This window comes from Zerene cesonia, chromosome 23 (genome assembly GCF_012273895.1).
Source record: "Zerene cesonia ecotype Mississippi chromosome 23, Zerene_cesonia_1.1, whole genome shotgun sequence".
Classification (NCBI taxonomy): domain Eukaryota; kingdom Metazoa; phylum Arthropoda; class Insecta; order Lepidoptera; family Pieridae; genus Zerene; species Zerene cesonia.
In genome coordinates this window covers 2227395-2252612 of record NC_052124.1, presented here as the reverse complement: position 1 = coordinate 2252612, position 25218 = coordinate 2227395, and the positions used below count along the sequence as shown (strand labels likewise).

General features: G+C 36.2%; 1 protein-coding gene across 1 annotated transcript in view; it reads right to left on the bottom strand.

Annotated features, from left to right (window-relative positions):
* LOC119836168 (nucleoporin 88) overlaps positions 1-25218 on the bottom strand; it is a 100893-nt gene that overhangs the window by 12359 nt on the left and 63316 nt on the right. Inside the window, exon 2 of the mRNA XM_038361424.1 lies at positions 23780-23949. Within this exon, the coding sequence (XP_038217352.1) occupies positions 23780-23949 (170 nt within the window). The remainder of the gene's footprint in view (positions 1-23779; positions 23950-25218) is intronic.

Below are 25218 nucleotides of genomic sequence, written 5' to 3'. Positions count from 1 at the left end.
GCGCCGCACCGCTCTCTCTTTCCAAACACGCCCGTAATGGGTTAATTTAAACAATTTTTCACGTATGTTATGTTATTGTTATTTATAAAAAATATGTATGTAAGTGTTATCATGTCGAAAGATCTTTCATAAAAGATTCTCATATAGGATATATGCTTAGTTACCTGTTGTCTGATTTTTAGTTTAATTATAGACTTGATTCTATCAATGTGTGCATTCATCATTTTCTTACAGTCCCCTTAAACTACTAGCCCATATATGAGAGGTGCGAATTACCTTATATAGGTAATACATATGATGATAATTTATACCTAATAGATATAATTTTTAGTTTAAGCAATAGCAATGAAATAATTTATACATGAATAATTTTGAAAGAATGGAAAAAATTTGATCACGAGGCGGGATCTTTTTGCCAAACCGTAGCAATGCCTAGCCTCTCGTGATATCACCTCAATAATCGAATTCCTTTTACTCTTTCGGAAAAATGTTTACAAACACAAAAATCAATCAAGTCGAATTGATAACCATTTTTTTGAAGTCGGTTGAAAATATATGCTACTTATATTAACATATAACTAACAGTGTCTCGCCGTATCTTCCACGTTCTTGATATATGGCCTTACTCACTTGATATAATGTATTTATATAATTGATTTTTATGATTTAAATGTAATGCTTTGGGGTAAAACCTGTAAATCACTTGTTACTATATAAATAAACAAATAAATAAATAAATATACTATTCAATAGGAAAATATTTTTTTCAATTCAAACCATCTCTTTTTTCGAACCGCGCTTCCCTATAACACATAAAATAAACAATAGTTAAAAAAAACTAAAAAACACGCTTTAACAAAAATCATATTTTGCAAATTAAAAAATGGAATAATTTTATCAAATTAGTGTATTGTCATCGATCCTCAATAAATCTACAAAGTTTGAACGAAATCTGGCCGTTTAAAGTGGGTCAAAATCGCGCCCAAAGAAGTCGGTTACAAACAAACATACAAACAAACATACAGGTGAAGCTAATAAAAAGCGTGTAAAAAAGTAACACCGTTGCCGTGTAAGCCTTAGTAGCACGTTTAAACACACAAATACTTCAGCTTTACATTTTTATTTCAGTATAGACTAGCTTTCGCACGCGTTAAATTCAGAGTAGTTTAATAGATGTCATTATTTATATAAACCTCTTGAATCACTCTATCTATTAAAAAAACCAATCAAAATCCGTTGTGTAGTATTAAAGATACACTCATACATAGAGACAGACGCGTGAAGCGTCTTTGCTTTATACTATGTAGTGGTATGCCTTCTCTAATATTAAAGAGATGTGTAGAATGTTTTTAAAAACATTGCGATCGAAACACGAAAACGTCATTAAAGTTTAAAAATATAAGATATTTTTCGAAATAACTTTTCTTGGGACAAGTAAAAGAAAGATCTCATCGCCTTTGCAGAATCAGTTTAGATTACGTATATTTACGAGTGTATGCGTTTAAGTATAATTTAAAATCTTAAGTAGTTTAATTAATTTAAAAGATACTCTACTTATGCGTGCAGTATAATTTCAATATTTTATGGTACCAAATTTTTTCTTGTCTTGTCTATAAATCAGGAAGCGATTTTCAATAGTAAAGCACACCATAAAGAGCTAGATTAACTAAACTCAGAGACTTTGTGCTTGTTCCTATTGTTTATAATAGGCACACGTACTGGCAGCCGCCAAGCATGTAATAAATAAAAAAATATAAAGACAACCCGTCCACGCAAAAAAGTATTTAATCAACGCGCGTACCAAACGCACTGGAGGATTAAAAAAAAAAACCACCGGCCGACCGAGAAATATTTAAAACAAAAACGCATCGATCCTCGCCCGCAACAACCGCGAGGGATTAAAATCGTAACGCGAAACATTCGGATACAATACTAACGAATTGATACAAATACTCATTAGGAACGGGCTGAGCCACCACACCGCCCCCCCCTCTCCCCGCCGTCCGCGTCCCCCCATTCCGTCAGCCTCCCCCCAATACCGACGTTACAATCCACATCCGACGTACAAATATTATCTCAAATTCCTTCTCATTTATAATCCTTTTGTGTCCTCGGAGCGTCCTCCGTGAGCCCACCCCGGGGTGGTGGGGGTATTTTTATATTTTTAATCGCGTTGGGCATTATACGAATGGACATCGGCGGTCGACTGTCGCTGCCGGCTATGATAAATTCTTGCGTTCGACACTAGCGGTGTTTTGTTTTGTCCCTTCCTTTTATTTCGACATCATTAATTACGTCTATTTGTCTGCCGGTGACTGTATTCTTTCGATTCCTTAGACGATTAAAAATGATCCCCACTTCCGATACCGGGATGGGGGGTGTGGGATTGATAATTTCTCTTTTATTGAATTCAATTTTTTGCCGCCTTCCGCGTCAGTGATTGATGTTAATTTGGGTTTTTGACTTGAGAGATTTATCTTCAATGACATCCAATGAAAAGTTCTGCTAATTTCGTTCAAAATGCGTCACAAACAAACGATGTGTCGTATTTATTTCAAGAAAATTGCATTGTTGAAATATATCTGTGAAAACGCATCATCATAATGCGGCGAACTCACTTGAGCCCTCAAAACTTAAATATTCATTCAATGACCTATAACAATATTATGTGAAATGTAAAATACTCAATACACTAGATATATAATATTATAGGATTGTAAAGGGCAGATGTCATTCGAAGCAATCTTCAAGATGTTAGCTGTCTCAGTAATTAGTTATCCCTTATCGGAGAACATGAAATGGATATACCATTTTGTCAAACTGTATTCTGTTTGATGAATCGTTTATAATATCCCGATGGTCGCGTATATCAGACTTTATTAAGACTAAGGAATACCGCTTCAAATGCATAAGTTATGTAAAAATATATATAATTTTTAGTTTTATATAATTGCAATGCTTTATAAATGAGAAAAAAAAAAAAAGAAAACAACAATGTTACGATTCGGCAAAAACACGCGGGTCGAATCGAACCATCGAATTGATTGTTTTTCCTTTCTTTTAATAATTCTCATAAAAAAAAAATTACCTACATAATAAAGAAATTTACAAAGCAATGTAAATTTCTTTTTTATGTATATTTCTTAATCTTACGTGTATGTAAACTAATATAATAAAAACTAAACATTTGTGTTTTCGTATGAACCTATTTCAACATTTTTTCACCATTACAAACACGGTGGATATGCAATGTCAGTAACACGGGCGAAGCCATGGCGGAGCCCTAGTTTATTATAATTTAAAAGTATCTCATCACCATACCGTGCTATATATGCTAAACTTTAGTCCAATCGATGCAGCAAAAAAAAAACAAAACGTCTACACATTGCAAACTTTTAAGACAGACAGCGCATTAAATAACGACTTTCAAAATTTGACCCATTACCAAATAGCCGATAAATTTGCCCATACAAAAAAACCTAACCGTTACAAAATTTAACTCAGAAATATCCATTTCGCTAGCTCCATTAAACGCCAAAAACAAGAACAATATCTTCCGTTAGATAAAATTCGAAAAAAGTTTAATGGCACCCAAATCCCGTGCTCCGATAAAAATACCCTCAATATTTTATAAAATTCGAATTCATGCAGATCCCTTTATTACGCTGGAACGGACCGACGGCCCCGCTTCACTTTACATATATAGATAAATATTCTTGAGTTAAATGATTTTTTTGAAATCGCCCGTGACACGCGGCGACCGCTAGCCATCAATTCTGTATATCCCTTGATCAGAGGACTTGGCGTCTTTGAATGGGGCAGGTATTAATATTAAATTATGTTGTTTTATATGGTGGTTGAAGATACATGTGTAATTGGTTCTGAAATAATCAAGTATTCAAATAAATGAGTAGCAACGTTCATTTTATAAAAAGTAAAGATTGTTAAAAACCAAGCAGACATATTTGACATTGGTTTGCTTGTTTAAACAAAACTAAAATACATTTTCAGTTTAGTTAAGTTTGTAAGTGTTTTAGGTATATAAATATAACGGTAAATTAATTTTGGATGTAAACAAATAATATTTTATCGCAAGTTATGTTAAATAGTGATTAAATAAGGTTATTCAGTTTTATGGTTTCACTAGTTGCGCCCCGCGGTTTCACCCGCGTAAGTACGTATCCCGTAGGAATATCGGGATAAAAAGTTGCCTATATGTTATTCCAGTTGTCCAGCTATCTACGTACCGAATTTCATTGCAATCGGTTCAGTAGTTTTTGCGTGAAAGCGTAACAAACACACACACACATCCTTACAAACTTTCGCATTTATAATATTAGTAGGATAGTAGGATTAGCAGGATAGGACTAAAATTCTTCAATGTTAGATGGCCCATTTATTGAGGGAGGCTACAGGCTATATATGTACCACGGGCGAAGGTCCGCCGCACCTTTAGTATAAAACACAGCTCAATTTGAACTCAGTTTGTTTCAATTTTATATTTGTTTAGAACTTGGTGTATTTTAAATACATCGAGCTGAAGGTAGAAATTTCTATCAGAATTTAACAAAAAGTTTTCGTTGTAAGCATCCCATCGGCTAAAGGTTATATAAATTAGAATGACGCCAAAAAGGTTCAAATTCTTAAATCAAATTTTGACACAATTAAAACTAAATCAAATAAACCGCCTTTTTTTCAGAATTTCGCTTTAAGTCAGAAGACATGCTCCATAACCTTATGTTCATACGGCATACCTCCAGATCCGTCAGGCTACGAACCCCACCGGGTCAGCCACTGCCCCGCAGAGGGCACGGGTACGGCGTAGCACATAAATCGAGATGCGCCACTAGTTACGGGACATTTAGCCCGGCTGCGCTGGCCCTGATACGTTTTATTAGACGTTCTGGACACATATTCTGATAAACAATAGCAATTGCTGTTGTCTCGATTGTATTGTATTCAAGATTTACAAGGAAATTCAAAGTCTCTAAGTATTTTTTGAATAATTAAACCCACTGCGATTTTTTTGTTAACAATGAGAGAGAAGTCTAGGAATTTCCACCTTTTAGCACACCAAATACACAAGGCCGAAACACCCAAATCCAACACCGAAAAAGAATCAGCACTTGTCGAAAATCCATAAAAAATGCCCCGGGAGTATATCGGGCAAGTGGTTAAAAAAACGATCATCGTATTCCACACGCATTATCCGGTTAAAACAACACTTCCGTGCATTCCGTGCGCGATTTTTAAAACCATCCCGGGGTCCTCCTTTTTGCCGACCGCGGACGCGCTTCAAACTGTTTAATGATTTGAAAAACGTGTTCTATCAGCCTTTACCGGGAAACAACCGAAAAAAAGTCCACAACAAAGGGTACAGAGTGCAAATAGACACGGACACCCGCGATTCGAGCGTCCCGGAAGCGTTTGTCAAGCGACATTCGCCTTTACGTGCCAGCAATTAGATCGACCTCTTCTCTCGCGCTGTCAGAACACGTTTGCCGATGTGTTGGCGCTCAGATCTCATCGGCAATTTATTATATTCAGCCGGTTCGGAATTTACGATTATTTGAACTGGACAATGGTCGGTGGCGATTGCCGATGTTATTTTTTCTAACGGCAATATAACTGCAGGATGATGAACGGGACACGATCCTACATACATTGGGTGATAATATTGGCGGACGATTTATTATAATATGAATATTATCGTGGGTTTCGTTATGTTGTTATTCTCGCTCTGTGATTACTTTCTTTCATGTGATGTAGGGTTATTATTAAAAGAGACATTAATATACTTCTGCAATACTATTATTAATAAAACTTTTGTATTTTTGTATGATTGTAACGTTTTCACGCAAAAAACAACTGGACCGATTTAAAAAGTTCTTTCACCATTAGAAATTTGAAAATTTACTCAGTGACATAGGCTATATATGTTACACGGGCGACGCCATTGCGAACAACTAGTATCTTATAATTGTGCATTATATAATTATTATAAGATGTCAGTAATATTGCCATAACGTGAATCGTGAGTGTAAACAAAGTTAAATTGGTTATTACATCTAATTGGCTTATTTCTCTAACATAGCAGGGAAAAATCTCACTACAAATTATATAAATAATAAAAAAATCAGTTGCATACTCAAAGCTATTATCCATCTATAGCCATGAAATAGAATCATATCGACAATTTTTTAACAATCCCGGCAACAACTACTTAAGAAAAACACTATTTTTAAACGCGTATATATTAGCTATGTTTAACTGTAATCGACTTCTATTAACTAGAATTTGACCCAATTTAAATGAACAGATTTAATTCAAACTTTATACACTTGTCATGGATGGGTGACCATACCATAATCACAGGAGTTTATCTTATTATCCTTATAAGGAATGTTAGGATTGAATTCCAAACGCTATAAGCGCTATTGAGACATTTAAGTTGATTCTATCATTAAAGAGTTTTTATATTATATATTATATTATAAATTATATATTTTTTATTATATATTTATTTGTACATAGAAGCATTCCAGTCTTTACTCGCACGACAAAATACATTTATATTTAAACGAAAATATATTATGGGTCACATAACTTCGGCGATTAATCAAGGGGGTGGGCGAATAGAAAAATATGATTATTCATTTATTCTATTTTGTCCGTGACATTTAATATGCATGCGTCTCGCCCGGGGGATTGACCCCCGATATTAGTGCTAGATCATTTTTGAGGGTTGTTTTTGTATATTCAATAGGATCATTGCTTTCGTGGCTTAAATTTTGCATTCGTTATCTGGACATGACCATTTGTGGTGTATTTTTCTTGGACGATTTATGTATTTCGAAAAAAAATAGTTTGCATTCACTTGTAGATACATCTTGGTTAATCTTACAATATATTTTATATCTTTAACAAATGGATCTATGTTTTGAATACGAGTGCTGGTTTTATGGACATCTTATCTTTTGTGAGCGACTTTGAGATATTTGGATGTTGTGTAATACTTAAAAAAACAACATGATAATAGATCTTTAGCTAAAAGCCTTCCCATTTCATCCAGATAACTGAAACTTGGGTGTGATAATAGGTATTGGCCTGCAATTTTCAGCCAAATAAGTTCAGTGGTTTATAAACGTTTATAAGGTTTCAGATTTATTATAGCGGTATACACCTACGTACCATGTATGAGAAATAAAATAGAATACCGTTATGCTATCCAAGGTACCAACAATAACCATTTTACCATCACCAACTGCAATTCCATAAAATTTATAAGTCAAACGCTTTCATACACCTATAGGTTTCGATATTGCCGTCTCTTACTAAATCTTCCCAAGTAACGTAGCGCCGAGGTTAAAACTAATACATTTGGCCGGCGAGGGCGGGCGGGGCGGTGCGGGGCGGGGGGCGGGCGGCCAGCCGGGTCAGGGTGTTCTGGCGTTAATTATTCACATTTTAATTTACGGAGCCGGCCGGTGGGAAGCGGGAAAAATGTCTTCGACGTTCACCTATGTTGGAAACTTTGCTAATTCGCTTTAATTTTTTTTCCTCGCCGGTGCATTGCATTTACGTATATGAATGGGTGTGTGGGTATGTACCGGTTGTTGTTACTAACTCGGTATCAGTCTTTTAATGAATAATATACCTTAACTTATTAATCTACCAGCTGTTCGCCCCGTGCGAACATTACAAGATTACCGGAGGCCCATATCCTTTTCTTTCCCTTCCCAGTCCTTTCCTTTACTCCTCTCGCCAATCCTTTCTTAATCCCTTCCTAAAAAGTTGGCAATCCATTTGTAGAGGCTTAAGGTCTGTAACGGACCTTGTGCCTCTACAAATGTTTATGGGCGGTGGTAGCGCTTACCATCAGGCGACCCACCAGCTCCATTGCCGACTGCCTGAAAAATTACAAACAAACCTACATTCAATTAATGTTGAGATTAATGGAGAGGTGGCTATAAATAATACATATTCAAATTAAATAGTTTTTAATTGCAGCCCCTATATACATATTCGTATGAAAATAAATTTATATCATGTATACCTGTGATTTGCCTACACATACATAGTTTTTACTTAACTTTGAACTACTATCGGATAATAAAAAAACTACAAAAGCTCTAAAATACAGCCAGTATGGATCGAACAAGAATTCAATGTTTACTAAAACATTGTTTAGTATTTTTCCAAAACAAAAATCCACAATATGCTGATGAAAATCCATTCCGTTTGCAATTCAAACACCGAACATCCGAAAAGTCAATGAGACAAACGCAATACGACTTATCTAAATAATTCAGCGCACACCTCAATACCCGTCCTCTATTACACTCCACAACGGCTCTATCGCGCGGGGATAGAGTCGACAATCCTGTGGCAAAATGTAAATAGCCCCTTGTGGTCTACGTTGATTTTTTCCGAGCTCCTATGGCTTGTCGATTCTAATTCGCGCCATCGCGGCGGCGTATCGTAACCGCAGTTGACAAGATACGGCGATATGGCCTAATAACCCGTCCTTGCGGATTATTGCTACAGCCTCATGCGTTAGGTTCGTGGGCTGGGAAAGCGATGCTATGTTTTTATGTTTTATAAGACGATTCGTATCGGGTGATAAATAAATGATGAGATATGGTGATAGAGCCTTATAACCCGTCCTTGTAGATTATTGTTACAAATTGGCGTGTTAGGCCGGTGGGCTGTGAAAGCGATGCTATGATTTTATGTTTTTTTTAGTGCTGTATTTATATAGAGTTATTGAACGACAGAATGTTCTATTGTAGACGGATTTTACTGACAAGTTATAGGAAAAACTTTTTCTAGCGCATTTAAATAGTGTGTTTGTAGTTGCAGACTTATAAATGTAATATTTATGAAATATGGTATTTTATATATAAGATTATTGGCCATGAATATGTTGCAATATAAATATTATATTGTACTTGTTTATTTTTGTACTATTTATACACAACTAATGGAACATGTTTTAATAATATATCATATATATGAAAAAAAATATATAATCATAGATAATGATGAGATATTCGATTAAAATTCGTGCAATTTACCAAAACTCTTTGAATCCATAACGATTCTTATAAATTTTGAGTGTGCACAACATTATCATATTTAACAATAAACAAAAGATCTAAAACTAATTTGAAAACACTCATTTACAAACTTACCCATCACCAACATCTTACTTCAAAAAAAAAAACACCATCGCTTCGAAACGGAAAAAAAACCGCTTTTAAACCGTTAAAATTCGCACACAAACATTTTAACCTGATAAACAAGAGGCGGGTTGTGAATAAATAATTCCAATCAATCGTTCGCAGCCCTCACCTTGCGGGCCCCCCCGGGGGGGGGGGGTGAGGTTTCTTATCCCCCCCCTCTTTCATTAACACCTAATACTTGCAATTTAATTATTATCGGAGAAAAAATGTACAGATACTTCTTGAGGATAGCTCGAGATGCTGTTTTTTTTGCTTTTGGGTATTTTGTGATGTGGGAAAACCTTGCAATATGTATGTTGATGGGATATACATAGATGAAGTAATATAATTTATTAAAGGGTTAAATTAATAATTACAGAATTACATACGCTTTTAAATGTTATTAACACATTTTGTGTAATTATAGTTTAAGGAGGAAATATTTTCGTTTGTTTGTTGCGATTTAATTAAAAATTACTTTTAATAAAAGCCTAAATCATCTTCAAATTGTCAGAACTAGACCAAATTTAATTGGGACCACGTGGCAGGCACCGGCTTTCAAATAAACAAAGAATCACAAAAATCGATCCAACCCGTAATGAGGTAACAAGCAAAAAGATACGAAGTTAAATTGAGAGCATGCTACTTTAATCGAAGTCGGCTAATTACAAACTAATCGCGAGAAGTTAAAAAAAACGCAATATACGTAAACGAATCAAATTCGTGTATATCTTTAGATCGTTCACAACAAGTATATTTTTTTTCGCTTCAATAGACACCGATCCAATCACCTGCCTGAAGGTAGCGTGGTGACCGACGTCCGTTTAATCACTGCATAGTATAAAATAAAGTCGCTTTCCGTCTGTGTGTTTGTATGCTTAGATTTTTAAAATTACGCAACAGATTCTAATGGTTTTTTTTTGTAATAGAGTATTTTTCTTATAGATTCAAGAGGGTTTATATATATCGCTAATGTTAAATATGGAAGGGACGTATTATTAGAATACGATAGACGTAGGATTTATATATATATATATATATATAAATAAATCCTTATTTCCCTTGGTCACACCATCACGCGTGAACGGCTGGACCGATTAAAAAAATTCTTTCACTATTACAAAGCTTGCAATTACACTGAGTGACATAGGCTATATATGTACCGCGAGTGAAACAGGGGCGAACAGCAAGTACTTGATATTTTCTGACAGTTGCATACATAGCAGACACATATAAATATCTGTTCAGACATTCCATAAGGATAAGGCATCCACTGAAAATCTGGTATTACGCCGAGAGGCCTAGAAGTGATGGTACCCACACATGTATTTAAGTATACATAGGTAACCTCTATTGTATTCTCTCTCTTTATGTATTACTAGCTGCGCCCCACGGTTTCACCCGCGTAAGTCCGTTTCCCGTAGGAATATTGGGCTAAAAAGTTCCTATATTTTATTCTAGATGTCCAGATGTCTATGTACCAAATTTCATTGTAATCGGTTTAGCAGTTTTTGCGTGAAAGCAACAAACACACACACATCCTTACGAACTTTCGCATTTATAATATTAGTGTATTATATACGTATTTTCTTTCTTTCTTTCTTTCATATCGAAAATAAATAAAATCCACCGCCACTAGAAAGCAACACCAAGGTGTTCGTTAAAGGGCCAGCAAGGGGGAGCCTTATCCAATATTTATTAACTTATTTCAAAGAAAATCGTATAATTAACACCAGCGCCCCCGACCCTCCTAATGGAGTAATAACTCGCTATGGAAGCTGCATGGAGCTACATGGAGCTTTAACCGATTGCGAGAATGTGGAGTTTGGTTTTATATACATTTAAAATAAAAGTTCAACGAAAAACTCTAGCCTCTAACTAGCCTATGTCACTCAGTGAAGTTGCAACTTCCTAACGGTGAAAGAAATTTAGAAATCGGTCCAGCAGTTTTTCGTAAAAAAGTTACAAACATACAAAAAACAAAAGCTCCCTCTTTATAATAATAATGTACATTTAATTATAATGAACTTCATAAAAAAAAACTTTTCTCACTTTAATGACAGGTATAATACCTACTAAGCCCGCGGCCTCGCTCTACTGTTTTTATATTCTACCTATACCAATGTCAAGAAACACGAAATTTACTAAGAATGTATGGACGTTTGTTACTCTTTCACGCAAAACACGCTGTAGGAATCTATATGAAATTTGGTACTGAGATAGATTATGGTCTGGATTAGTTAATATGCTACTTTTAACCCGGGAGTAAAAACATGTTCCAGCTAGTATTATATTAATTTTGTATCATTTATCATAACTACACCGTTCCTATAGGCCGTAGCGTGATCGCATTCATCAAATACGAGAATATATTTTCAATTCGAACCAATAATTCGCGAGATAAGCATAGAATTTTTTTAACTGTAATTAAAAACATAATTTACATAATTTTTTTTTTATTACTATTTCATCCACAACTCGCAGTTGGAAATATTTGAAATTAAATTTTATATCATACGAAGTGCGCATTACAGTGAGATGCTATCATACATATTCATCGGAACATTTCTATTTAAGCGTGAGAGCTGGTGCAGGAAAAAAAAAACATCGATTAGAAGATCTCTACTGAAAATCGACCACCTCCTTAGTACAGCGGTTAACGCGTGAACTTAGAACCGAGGGGTCCTGGGTTCGATTCCCGGTGGGGACGCACAAAAAAAAAATGTCTCGGTCTGGCAGGACACACAAGGCTGATCACCTACTTGTCCATAAAGAAATTCGACCAGTGAAACAGATGTATATCATCTGCCCCATACCCCAACAGGGGACACGGGACTTTACTTACTTTACTGAAAATCAGTGCAGTAATACATTATAAGTTATAACCTTAAATGTGACGTCACTTATACATACTGAAATATGTGTGTGGTTGCTGCTTTGCTGACGGGGAGTCCCTTTTGCCACTATAACTGTTTTTTTTATATTTTGTTTTTAGATGTATATGGCGGATAATAATAGAATTCCTATTTCTAAAAGAGATAAATCTTTTAAAGAGTATTAATTTCAACCCACTTCAAAAAAGGAGGAACTTATTTATTATTCGTTAAACGATTTCGTATATTTTTCAATAAATATTCTACTTCATTTGATACAGCTCCATGAATTTAGTTCAGATTAAATATCATATATTTTAGAATCTAGATTTTGTTACCGTATCTTAGTCTAGACTAGACCAAATATCAAAATGAGTGAAAATAATTCGCCCGAGTTTGGACCACTGGTGTGACCACCTGGCGATGACGTCACACTTTATAATATCATATGCTTCTAGTGAATAAAATATGTACTTATGAATTCTAAGTTAAATTATTAACAATTTTTTTTTATTATTTTAAGGGATTTTAAAATCGATTTGATTATATTATTTAACCCGATGCTTCAAAAAGGTCACAGCGAGCGTGGTCACAGGGAGACGTGAGATGTAACATGTTTTGAATGTCATACGAAAATCGTTTTTTTTGTGAATTACCTCAACCTATTTTTCCGTATGTTATTCATTAAACATATTAAAAATAATTTTTAAAAATTACTATACAATACAATATGTAAAACTTATTTTTTCACATGATTAACAGCTCATAGCCATAACGACACCCGCTGTACCATTTGTAGTTATAATTATTTTAAACAAAAAAATAAACTAAAAACTAAAGCGCCTTCAAATTGTCAGAACTAGATAAAATTTAAGTAGGACCACGTGACAGGGACCAGCTTTTAAATGGAAAAAAGATTAATAAAAATCGGTTCAGACAGTAATGTTTGAGAGAATATGCAATTCGTTCAAGTCAATTTTCCAACAATGATGACTACTTAGTTTAGTAACAACATAACAATTAATGTGGGGGTGGATCACGCTTCGGCACGAATTGGGCCAGCTCGCACAGGGGAAGTACCACACGGCAGTCTTAGGTGGGGAAGACCGTGATGTAACAGCATGTGTACCGCTAAAATCTTAAATACAGACCAACTCATACAAACTTCAAAGCTTGCATCCTTTGCTTTTATCTTTTGACCAATCTAGCATATACTTTATTGACATGATTGAATAAGAGCAATTACAAAATTGCTTGCTTTGTAGAAATAGTGTTCCGAACCGTTGGTAAACGTTAAAACTGGGTTATGACGAGAAAATTTTTAAAGAGTAAAAAAAGGCGAGGCGTTAAAAAAATCACGAGGCGGGATTCGAACCCGCGCTTTTTTGCCGGACCGCATCAAAAAGACGCTGTGTTATGAAGATTCATAAGTGCTTCTACAAGACGTTTAATTTAACGAATGTTTGAGTTTGAAATGATCTTATCAATCCACATACAAGGCCCGCATCAGCAAACCTCAGTATCTGAAAGCAGTCCGACTCCGCCGCCGGACCGCGGGCACCCTCCATTATTAATTCGCTCGTCGGTCGCTTAATTAGCCGTTTACATAATGTACACGCGGCACCGAATCCCTCGCCAACGAGTTATAAATATGTGCTGTACACGTCGATGTATGAAATGTCATCTTGGTTGCTTTTATTTTATTTTTCGTTTCTTGGGTTTTTTCTAGGTGCCAGTATCCATCCATATATTATGTTCCCACTACAGATACGCGTCTCCTATGAGGGTTCAGGCGATAATCCACCACGCTGGCCAGGTGCGGGTTGGCAGATGTCAAATGTGTTTGATTCTTGGACATGCCGGTTTTCTCACGATGTTTTCCTTCACAGTTTCGAGCACCATTTATATATGGCCCATTAACTTAAGATATAACTACATCCCAATCCCTTGGGAAATAAAAGAAAGAAAGGGCGAAAACATCATAGGTGATTAAAATGTCTATAATGTTAAACTGGGGATGGCAGTCTCCTTGATTGATTTAGAGATATGTCAACTGCGCAGGAGACGGTAAAGTGAACAAATGTACTTTCTAATCGGATGCTCTCTTAGTGGCTACTCAGCGCATCATACTTCATTGGCAGCATTTAATATGCTTCAATTGTGGAAACCCAACCAGTTTTTTTATATGAATTTAAATACTACATATTTTTGTAAAAAAAAAATAACCCTTCCCTATTTATAAGAACATCTTCAGTCGACGGCTTTCAACAAAAGACAATGTTCTCATAACATATTCTTAAGAAACTCTACCACCTGTAACTTCAAACCATCTTGCCAACAAATCAAGTCTATTCCAGAATCTTTTAATACATAATTTTTGTTATCAAAACATCGAAAATGGACAATCAAACTACAAAACAGTATATTCACTCACACCACAACAAAAACTAACCAAATAACAGCAGATCTAAAATGGCACATATCCACACGAACGGTCGCAACGATTCTGCAGTTTTCGGCACGGCACTTAATAATTCAGCAGTCAGGCGCCTCACTGAGCAAAAACGAAATCTCTAATGCGAATGGAACTTAGCACTGCCACCAAATAATTAACGGGGGCCATTAAAAATTCCTCCAGAGCGCCCGACGGCCGGATATGTGATAATATTAATTCTGCCCCGGGGTACGTATGCAGATCAGCTTATTACGATTACTTGCTGAATTATTACTTCGTGTATAAAAATGGGTTGGGCGCTAGTGCTCTATGTAGGTACGTGGAAAGATGGGAGTTCGTATGTGTTATATGTGAATTCAGTTGTGGCGTCAATAACGGATTGAATATTCGAATACAGAAAGAAAAGATCAAAGAAAGAAAAAACATTTATGTATTTTGCTGTGCCTAGTCTAGAGCGTTTGTCTTTTCTATAGTATTTGTTATTAAGTTTTTTATTCTACTATAATATAGTATTATATTCGAGTCCTTTTATTTGACACATACAAAAATATTTAATTTTCGATTTTTGAGCGATTTTCATCACACATAGTGCACGCCCGACTATTTCACCTTCACAACAAATAAAAAAAAAAACAATGGATCATCACTTTCGACGCTACAGCACGCGTGATCTCATACACACACACATGCATACATATATACGCTCATACACAGACACGTCAAACTTATAAACATCCCGTCATATGTACGTCGGGGATTAACATATAAAAAAAATCCTTGAAAATGCCAATAAATAAAAATTCTAAAATTTTCAAAGCCAGCTAACACGTTAAAACGACTCGCACCTAACTACAAACCGTCTGCCATCTTAACAATTCATGCGCTAATACAATAAAAACGTCCACGTACCTCACCTACCCACCACCTACCCGCGTTCTCGTATAATTTTTGCAAAACACTAGTGCAAACAAAATTTACATAGCTTATTGCTGTGACAAATACCGAGTTGGGCGAGTAATAAAATTCATCTTGCGTTACCGTTGGAGTGTGAGCGAAACAAAAGGTAATATGATTAGGAAATTTTCATGTGCGATAAGTCCGGGCTAACTGACCGCTCCCCGCTCAACCTTTGTGCCAATTTCTTTGTACCAATTACATGCAAAATTTAATTTCGCTTTCAAGACTCGCGCGGAATGATATTACGCGACCGCCGCGTTTAATTTCATTGCTATTCCTCAAGTGTGTGGACATTCGGCCTTTTTCATCGCATTCCCTTTGGGCGCGCGCTTTTTCGCTCGCCCACCGGACACCGGGCCGAATTAAAACCCGCCGGATTGCGGTATCGTTAATTGCTATATGAAACCACCTGTGAAATTTCATCGGTGAAGTTTTACTTTGAAACTTACGTTAATTTTATGTGTTTCGCAATTAAACCGGTCGGCAATTCGCCGCTCCGTCATTGTGCTGCGGCTCTATTTGTGCACGATATGGATTTATTTTAGTGTCCGTCCGTTTATAATTGCGTTCGGCGTGTAATGAGGTGGTGGGTTGAAGTGTGTTTCGTTTTATTTGTTTTATGCGGTCTCGTTTGATGATACATTTCAGCAAACAAGTCAATTAGTTGGCGACCAAATAAATAATTCATAAGTTACAATATATTTCTTTAATTGATTATTACATTATTTCGTACTAAATAATTCTTCATTAGATATCGTCACTGTATTATTACATATATTCATCCCTTTGTGTCCACCTTTTGTTACAATGCGTGGAGTAACTTATACCGAATCATAATTTAATGAAGTTTACTTACATGTACACTCCAGTGCGGAAAAAAGACAGAGAAGTCTATATTGGTAGCGCCATTCTTTTCCCACAATGGTATTAGCACTGCATCAACACGTCACGGTAACCTGTCCTTTGATGCTACAAGGATGTGACAACACTTCTCCAATGACGTCATATCATTTCATTCATCATTAATAACAAGTATTCAATATAAACGATAACTTATCAAACGAAAACCAACCAACTAATCAATCACATAAACATTAAAATACAATAACTCACCCCCAATCCGCAACGTAAATCGGTCTCAAGTATAAAAAACCCTTACAAGCGCCCAGTGATCCCTTAAGAAGTCCCCAATTTGCCATCGATACACCCACTGGCCGGCTTCAGTAATTCCCAAAAGAAGAAGGGCTGGAAGGGGAACCGTTTGGCATAAGATCGACACTCGACAACGATTAGAATACTTTTGCGTGGGAACTCCGTACCTCCCCAGAGGAAGTAAAAATCCGAATTAGCATATATATTTAACACTTCTTTTTCGGCTGGGGTTAAGTGTTGAGTTGCGACTTTCGTATAGATTGGATTTTGTGAAACGAACACTATGAATATTTTGATGTTTTATAATCGGATAAATATGAAGTGTACTGTTATTCTTATTAGAAACGCGAAACCCACTTTATTTGTTACGTTTTCACGTTTGAATTTTTGAATAGATCAGATATTATTTCGAAGTGCTGTCGTAAAGAAATGGATAGGATGATCAGCATCCTACTAATATGATAAATGCGAAAGTTTGTAAGGATGTGTGTGTGTTTGTTACTCTTTCACGCAAAAACTACTGAACCGATTGCAATGAAATTTGGTGCGTAGACAGCTGGACAACTGGAATATGTTATTCCAGTTGCTTGTATGTCCATAGGCAACTTTTATCCCGTTATTCCTACGAGATACGGACTTACGCGGGTGAAACCGCGGGCCGCAGCTAGTCTTCGATATTATCGAGTTGCTTTTAATCAAATCAAAGTCGACTTAAATCGTCACAAAAAATTACAATCTAATCTATCTTCTATACAATATCAGTATAGAATTATAGATGCGATGACTCCATCTCAAATTTATTTACATATCGGTACCGTAGTGTCCTAAACAAACACTCGTAGTTAACAATCGACCATTTTGACAATCGTGGCGACTACAGCATTAAGACATGAGCATTATAATGAAAGCCACTGGACTTAACGCGACCCTTGTTCAAAGTTTTCTATTGTGTAATAATTTGGTTAAGTTTCAATGTATTACACGGATTTCAATGGGTTATTGAAATTTGTTGTTTTGGTCATGTCGGCGCGGTGGAGTGGCAGTTGTTGTGTAAAACAGTGTAGGTTCGATGATATGAAAAATAATTTGAAATGGATGTTTGCGACCCGACTGCGATTTAGGGATTACGTATGATAACGCTATTAACTAATTAAAATCACGCATTTTTTTGGTCAAATACCTATATTTATTGTCCTCTGTTAGGAAGGATAATTAACGGATTGCATGGATATTTCGATCTAACACTTTTATACTTACTACTATTTAAAAAAAACATGCACTACCAGTTATCAAATCCCGATGGGTCTAACTAGTAAGAACTACGTGGCATTCCAATATCCACATACACTAATCCTTTCCATCCCGCCTATGGACTTATCCCTAAAAGCTGAAGAAAATAGAGCAGAGACAAGCCCGTAACAGCGACTCCCTTTAGCCACAAATCAATTAATATATACGAACGCGTCGGGTCGAATCCCGATCCACGGCGTGGATTAAACGGCAAATTGGTTTAAGCTTACAGAAACAACCCTTGAATCAATCTCAATACAGATTGTAGGTTAGTGTGATTAGTCGCGTTTAAGGAATGCAATTGGATAGTCAATTTAAACTAAATAAGATAAAGAATCCAGCTGAAGCTCGCAATTTGTTTGGTTTTTTACCAAAGACCCGTGTTCTTACTTTACCCCAAAGTCTATCATTCCCATCTTTGTCTTATTCTCGCTTTCCAAAAATGCTGGAAACACATTTGCTTCTTCAAATGTGCAGGGGCAGTGCTGGTCACCTTGGTAGGTTGCGAGATGGTTCTCGGTAGCTTACGCAAAAAAAAAGTTATAAGAAAATTTTCAAGGTCCTAGTAAAGTTTGGGAAGATTAATTTCTTTAAGTTAAAGATCACATTGTCAGACTCAAAATAGCTGTAAAAGTGCTGTCGAAATTGATTAAGCCATGTTCGAGATGAAACGCTTTAAGAATTGAACACTAAATATAAATATAAGTATATTAGGAAGTGAACACAACACATTTTATAGGTAACTATATATTAGTAACGTCAACACATATTGAGATTAACATACAAAAAAAATCTGCTAGTTTGGGACTTAATTGATAATTAAAATTATTGGCTATAACATCCAGAACGAATTCATGATCGGAGTATTTTCCATAATGTATGAATTATTTACAAGCTACCAAGCGAGCCAATACTCTTTTAACCTTTCCAAGTGACCCGTTCCTCCATGAATATATCTCACAATCACTATTGACGTCCCACATCTCTCGAGGCACCCTCCCGATTTCTCCAAACCACGTTTTCAATTCCAATAGATTCTAATAAGATTAACGTTGTCACGGGCGTTAGATAAAATAGTTTGCGGCCTATAATTGGAGGACCAACATTCCTACGTTCCACAATCACACACGATTTTGCACCGAAAGCAAAACTTCTTAAAGATCAGTTTTCATTACTACCAATTGGACGGTCATCACTCGCATGACTAGGCAATACGTGAAGGTGACTGTGGCTTTCTTTGAATCGTATTGCAATTATATAAAGCACGTTTTCCGTTGTCAGTTTCGCTTCTCCTTCGATCGGGTAAGGCTTACAAATTGGATCGGTCGGGTAAATCAGGGCTACCCCGTAATTGAGTCTTACAGGATCATTCGGTTGTGGTCAAAGGATTATGGCGATATCTATTGATCTCTGAACGTTTGCATTTGGGCGGCTAATGTTAGTTTTATGACCGACATTCGGTGGGCCCATTGTGGGTTGACGTATCGCTCGTGTCTCGTTTGCCGTTTGATGTTAGTTTCGAAGTTAATGCGTCGGATTACCGAGTCATGGGCACGTACATTTAAAATTGGAAAGGTGGTTGTTATTGATTTAGTTTAATATTTTGTAGTGTTTGGTGGTACATATGAATATTCGTGTTATTATAATGGATATTATAGAAGGCAATAGTTTATGTATCAATATGAAGCTTTGTAGAGTTTTATATTAGGACAAAGAGAAACATTACTTTTAATATATACATTGTTTTAAAACATTACTCTATACGAAATTTAACAGTATTTTCTAAGGGTTCTATAAGTATTGTCGCCATAACGCATTCGTTTATCAATTTTATATACATAATCATTTTTTTTTTAAATAAAACGATCATATATATAAGATGAATTGGATAAAAACTGTACTATCAATTAGCAATAGCATTAAATGATATCATATCTATCGGTACTTTACACTCCGCGGCTGAACTCACGATTTTGATTAAATATATAAGGACACTGTTGCTGATTTGATTTCAAACATAAAGACAATTTTATGAACAATCATTTTCAGGCGAACCTCATGAAGAACGATTTCTTACGATGCTCCTATACACAGAAAGGAGTATTAGGGAATAAACATTCATGAGACTATTTAGAGCGAATATATCGCGAATATATTTTATTCCACCAACATATTTAGATACATCGCAAAACTAACCTAATATCCCACCTTCTACACTCGGTACTAAAAACATTTATTCATTCAACTGATCTTCGTTTAGATGCACTTGAATCGTCATGATACAGAAATATAAGATGAATTGATTTGAATCTAATTAAACAAAATGTTTCTTATTGCTATTAATGTATGCACCTATAGAATATTTTCTTCTAATCTGTGAACCTACACGGAGCTGTGTTAAACATATTTGAATGCTGATATAATTGTCGAATGTTCTGTATAAATATTACCTATGATGGTTGTTTCTTTATCTCCTCGAGGAGCATAGGGCCTAAGTAAATTTTTTCCAGTGACGGCGATCTTGGCTTTTATTTTAGCTTCGTGCCATGGACAGGCCGGTTTTACTTATATACTTTACCTATAAGACCTTTTAAAAACACACATTCATACAAATAAATATCTATATTATAAGAATTTACCACTGATTCGGCAAGCGGTTTCTACAGAGAAGAGCCGGCAAGAAACTCCGTAGTCCTACTCCCATCATTATAAAGTCTCAGGCTTTTTCCTCGAACAATCGAGAGCAGGCAACAAACAAGAAGCAGATCGTGGAGCCACCGTTTGCATAGGACCATGTTTGACGTCCGTCTGAGACAATAATTACCCCTGAATGGCTGAAGATGTACGGCGAGTTGTAACATTGTTAACTCTAATTGATTCTCGGCTGTACACGTGGGATCGAATGTTGTTTATGAAGCTTAAATAAACTGTTAGCGAACTAAAGTGCGCCTTATTACGGTATGTAACGTATCAAATGTCTGTGATAATAATTATAATTATAGATGAAATAAAAATAATGGATATTGTGTTTTGAAACTCGTACAAACGTTTTAAATTACAGATAAGTATGTTTATTTATTAGTTACTTATGTGAAAATACAAGCTGTATCTCGCAGTTTCACCCGCGAGCAAAGGAAAGTATTTCATCCTCACGTGATATGGATACGTGATGTTTTACGTGATGTTGCTATTTCGTATTTATCATGAAAAGTTTAACAATTTATTAGTTATTGATATCAGACTGACAATCTAAATTGTGTGTATATCATTCAAATTCAATGGCTATTAATATCCCCGATATCCGATACCCAATAAACCTTAGACAATACAATAATTAATGAATTTTATAGGTCAGAACTTCTGACAACACACCTGCACCGACAGAATCAAGTGGCTAGCTATACTGCAATCGAACTAAACACCCAACGTTGGCACACACATCGACACCACCACACCAACACGCGCTCCCCATAAAAATAACAAGTGCGTCTCAGTCGCGAAGTTCAGTCGTTGAATCTTAACATAATTAGCTGAAAGGGAGTGTTTATAGCTAATATTAGTTGTGGGGATTATAGTCGGCTTTCGCTTTTACAAGCCATTAGCGTGGCGGTTTACGCGGTGTGCTATATCTGGGATTGCGATGAGGTTTTGGTGTAGTTATCGAAGAGTTTAGACACTCGTCTTATCTATACTTATATTTTATATATTATTAGTATTTTATAGATATACTAGCTGCGCCCCGCGGTTTCACCCGCGTAAGTCCATATCCCGTTGGAATATCGGGAAAAAATGTTGCCTACATGTCATTCCAGTTGTTCAGCTATCTACGTACCAAATTTCATTGCAATCGGTTCAGTAGTCTTTGCGTGAAAGAGCAACAAACACACACACACACATCCTTACAAACACTTCCTACGATCAGCTGTGGCTTTCCCACTACTGGGAAAAGGCTACTCTTCCCTCAGTCCACGTCTCGTTTCATTGAGTAATTTAGTAATTTTGCTCCAATCCTTACGATAAGAGACCAGTTCTTCCCGTCATCTTATTTTCGTCCATAATTATGACATTTAATGATATAAGTGCAGCAATAGAAATCATTAAATAAAACAAATTCACTTATAACATATTAACGAGGGGAAAACCAACCCCAGAATAACTTCAAAACATAGAACCTAATCCGTAGTTAACCAAAGAGAAAAACCAATAAAACCCCACCTCCACCAGAGCTCAATTAATTAAAAAAAAAAAAAAAACAATTGTAACAGCGCAGTATCAAAACAAATACCGGTAATCTGTATCGGTTAAACCAGTCGGTAGCGACTGCACAAATCCAAAAACATTCCGCCCCAAGAAAACACCCCCGTCTGCTGGATGCGGGCAAATCTTCGAATTAATTTTACTGCCGAAATATGCAAATGCAGAGATATAGCCGCCTAATAACATGTACAAAAGAGTGGTGACTTGAGCGAGCGCAAGTATAGATTAATGGTGCTTTGGCTGGATGTTCGTTTCGTGCCGCATGCTGAGTGCCTCACTGAGGAATGGTACAGATGTGGTATTTTTTTGTCTAGTTTGTGAGTAGCTCTAGCTCTATTCAATTGTCAAACAAGTTTATAATACAATGATGAATAGAAATATCAGAGCGGAGTGGAGCTGGTAGTTGACCCGGTGGTAAGCGATGAGGTGGTGATCACTTACCATCATTAATAGAAGTAATACTATATTGAAGTATAATCAAACTGTACGATACAGTCAACTTTTGTATTCGGATAATATGTAAGTGTGTTTAATAATGTCCTATTATCAGACTAAAAGCTTTACGTAAACTTACATTGAAAAAGGTATACGACAGTATGAAACATGTATTTTATGAACTCCCTATTTCATGTTACATCAATCGGTAATTTTCAATTTAATGTACTAATGGCAGAAAACAACGCCTTATTTAGCTAAATCACTGAACTACCATATCTTATTTCAAACAACTGAATACAATTTCTATTCTTTTGGACGCCGACACTACATGCGTCGTCTGTCACATCTACACAGCATCATCTAGACCATAATCTTTGACTTAATCGTTACCTCGGGCTAACATTATAGCCGCTTCGAGGAGCTTAATAGGTAACAAAATTTACAGTGATGGTAGAAAATACACGTTGCTTACGTGGCTTCTTGTTAGCTTATCAGTTAGATTCAAGGTGTTTAGTTTTCGTAACGAGGTTAATCCCTTGAAGGGTATGGACATTGTTTGGCTGGCCTTTTCTTTCATTAAGTTCGCGTTGAATTTATATACTTTTTAGTTTATTCCTTGTTTATAGGCCATAGTTAAACAGCCGGCATTCTGCAGGATATAGTATATTGATATTTTTTAAGTTGAAGCTTTCAGCTATAAAGCTGAAGAGTTGGTCTGTTTGTTTGGACGCGCTAATCTCAGGAACTAATGGTTAAAAAACTCTTTCAGTTTTAGATAGCCTATTTATTGAGAAGCCGGGGCCGACCGACCGCTAGTCATTTATATTAATTAGCTTAATGTACAAATATCACTAAAAAGTATCATTACATGCAACATTTTTATCCATACAAGCTACTAGCTGCTGCCCGCGGCTTCACTCGCATGTTCAAAGGAAATCAACAGTAAGTGGCAACTCATACGTGTCACAAAACGTGACAATCCAATCTGCTCTGATGCAATAGCTGCTAAGGAAGCCGAAAACATTGAAGTTCTCTGCAATAACATAATCTATATGAAGCATTGGTAGCTATGTTAGTGATAACCATCACCGACCCATTAGCTCCCTAATCGTCTATGACAATAAAGTACTCACTTGCATAACACAGTTTGGTGTCCGGACTCGAACAGGCCCCCCCTCCCCCATCTAGTCGGCAGCTCCGCGACCGTCACCCCCCGGGAGCCCCACAGGCAGAGCCGGCTGCCGCAGCTGCTGCTGAGCAGGCGCTCCACGCAGAACGCCGGTGGCGACAACAGGTGCAGTTTCTGGAAGGAACATTTTGGGACAATTTAGCCTATTGATAAGCAGTATTCACTATGCAGAGTCTAGACGTGATCCTGAATAGATAAGAAAAATCATGATTATTAGTTATTACCTATCCACAGCTATACCCTTGTGATAAAATATAATATACACTGGAAATCATATTGTCAATCGATTAATCAATCACAAAGACAAACGAACACATTTTCGCATTTCTAATATTTGTAAAGATCCTAGGTTGCCTATAATACATACCATGACATACAGTAATCTTATACAGATCTAATGCATGTCTTCGTCAGCTGCGAAAGGAACCTTATTTCTCTCCAGCTGCGTGATTCATGAGCCAGATTTCTGACTACTGAAACGTATGAAAGAAAAAAAAACCGTTTCGCAGTTCCAGCAGGATAGCGACAAGGCAGTCAGAGGTAATGTAAAAAACCCAGTATAGGTATACTCAACCTCCGCAGTCAAGATAGCGAACGAGCGAGGCATCTGAGCAACTTTTTCAATTTCCTCCTGTAGCGACCATCAAACGATAGCTGATTACGAGGAAACGGGATACCGCCGTAATGAGGGATAAGAAAAAAATCATCACAGGCCGCTCTTTGTATTGATTAAAAAACTTTCCTAATCATATTGCGTCCGTCGGATGCTGTTGTGTGATGCTTTGTGGGCCATTATTTTTAAATATAATCGGTGTGTTATATACCATAGAACTTAAGAATGGTAGCTATATATGTATTTTGTATGTGTTCGCTTTATACACACCAGTATTATAAAGAGGAAACTTTTGTATTTTTTAGTTTGTTTGTAACGTTTTCAGAAATTGTTTCACCATTAGAAAGCTGTCACTTCACTGAACGCTATAGAACTAGCGTATTTAGTTATAAATAAAAGATTATTTAATATGCAGCGAATGGGATGATTTATAAGGAATTTTAAATCATAAAAATCGGTTGCACAGTCGAAAGTGCTGCGGTAACAATCCCAAGAAAAAAATAATGGAAATAAAAACATTGCCTTGAAGTCGGTTAATAAGAAAAGCAGAACTTTCATCCTTGATTTTTTATCCTAAAAAATAGACTTATTATTATAATATAACAAAGTCGGTTAAATAACCGACTTCAAAGCCCTCAAAAGCTGAAAATAAATTAATATAATTGCTATAAGCGCTCCCCACTCAACTATGAACTGCTGCTTCTGGATCCAACGCTATGCCAAGAGATAAGTTACCATTAAGATCCAAAAGAGTCATTAAGAAATAGTTT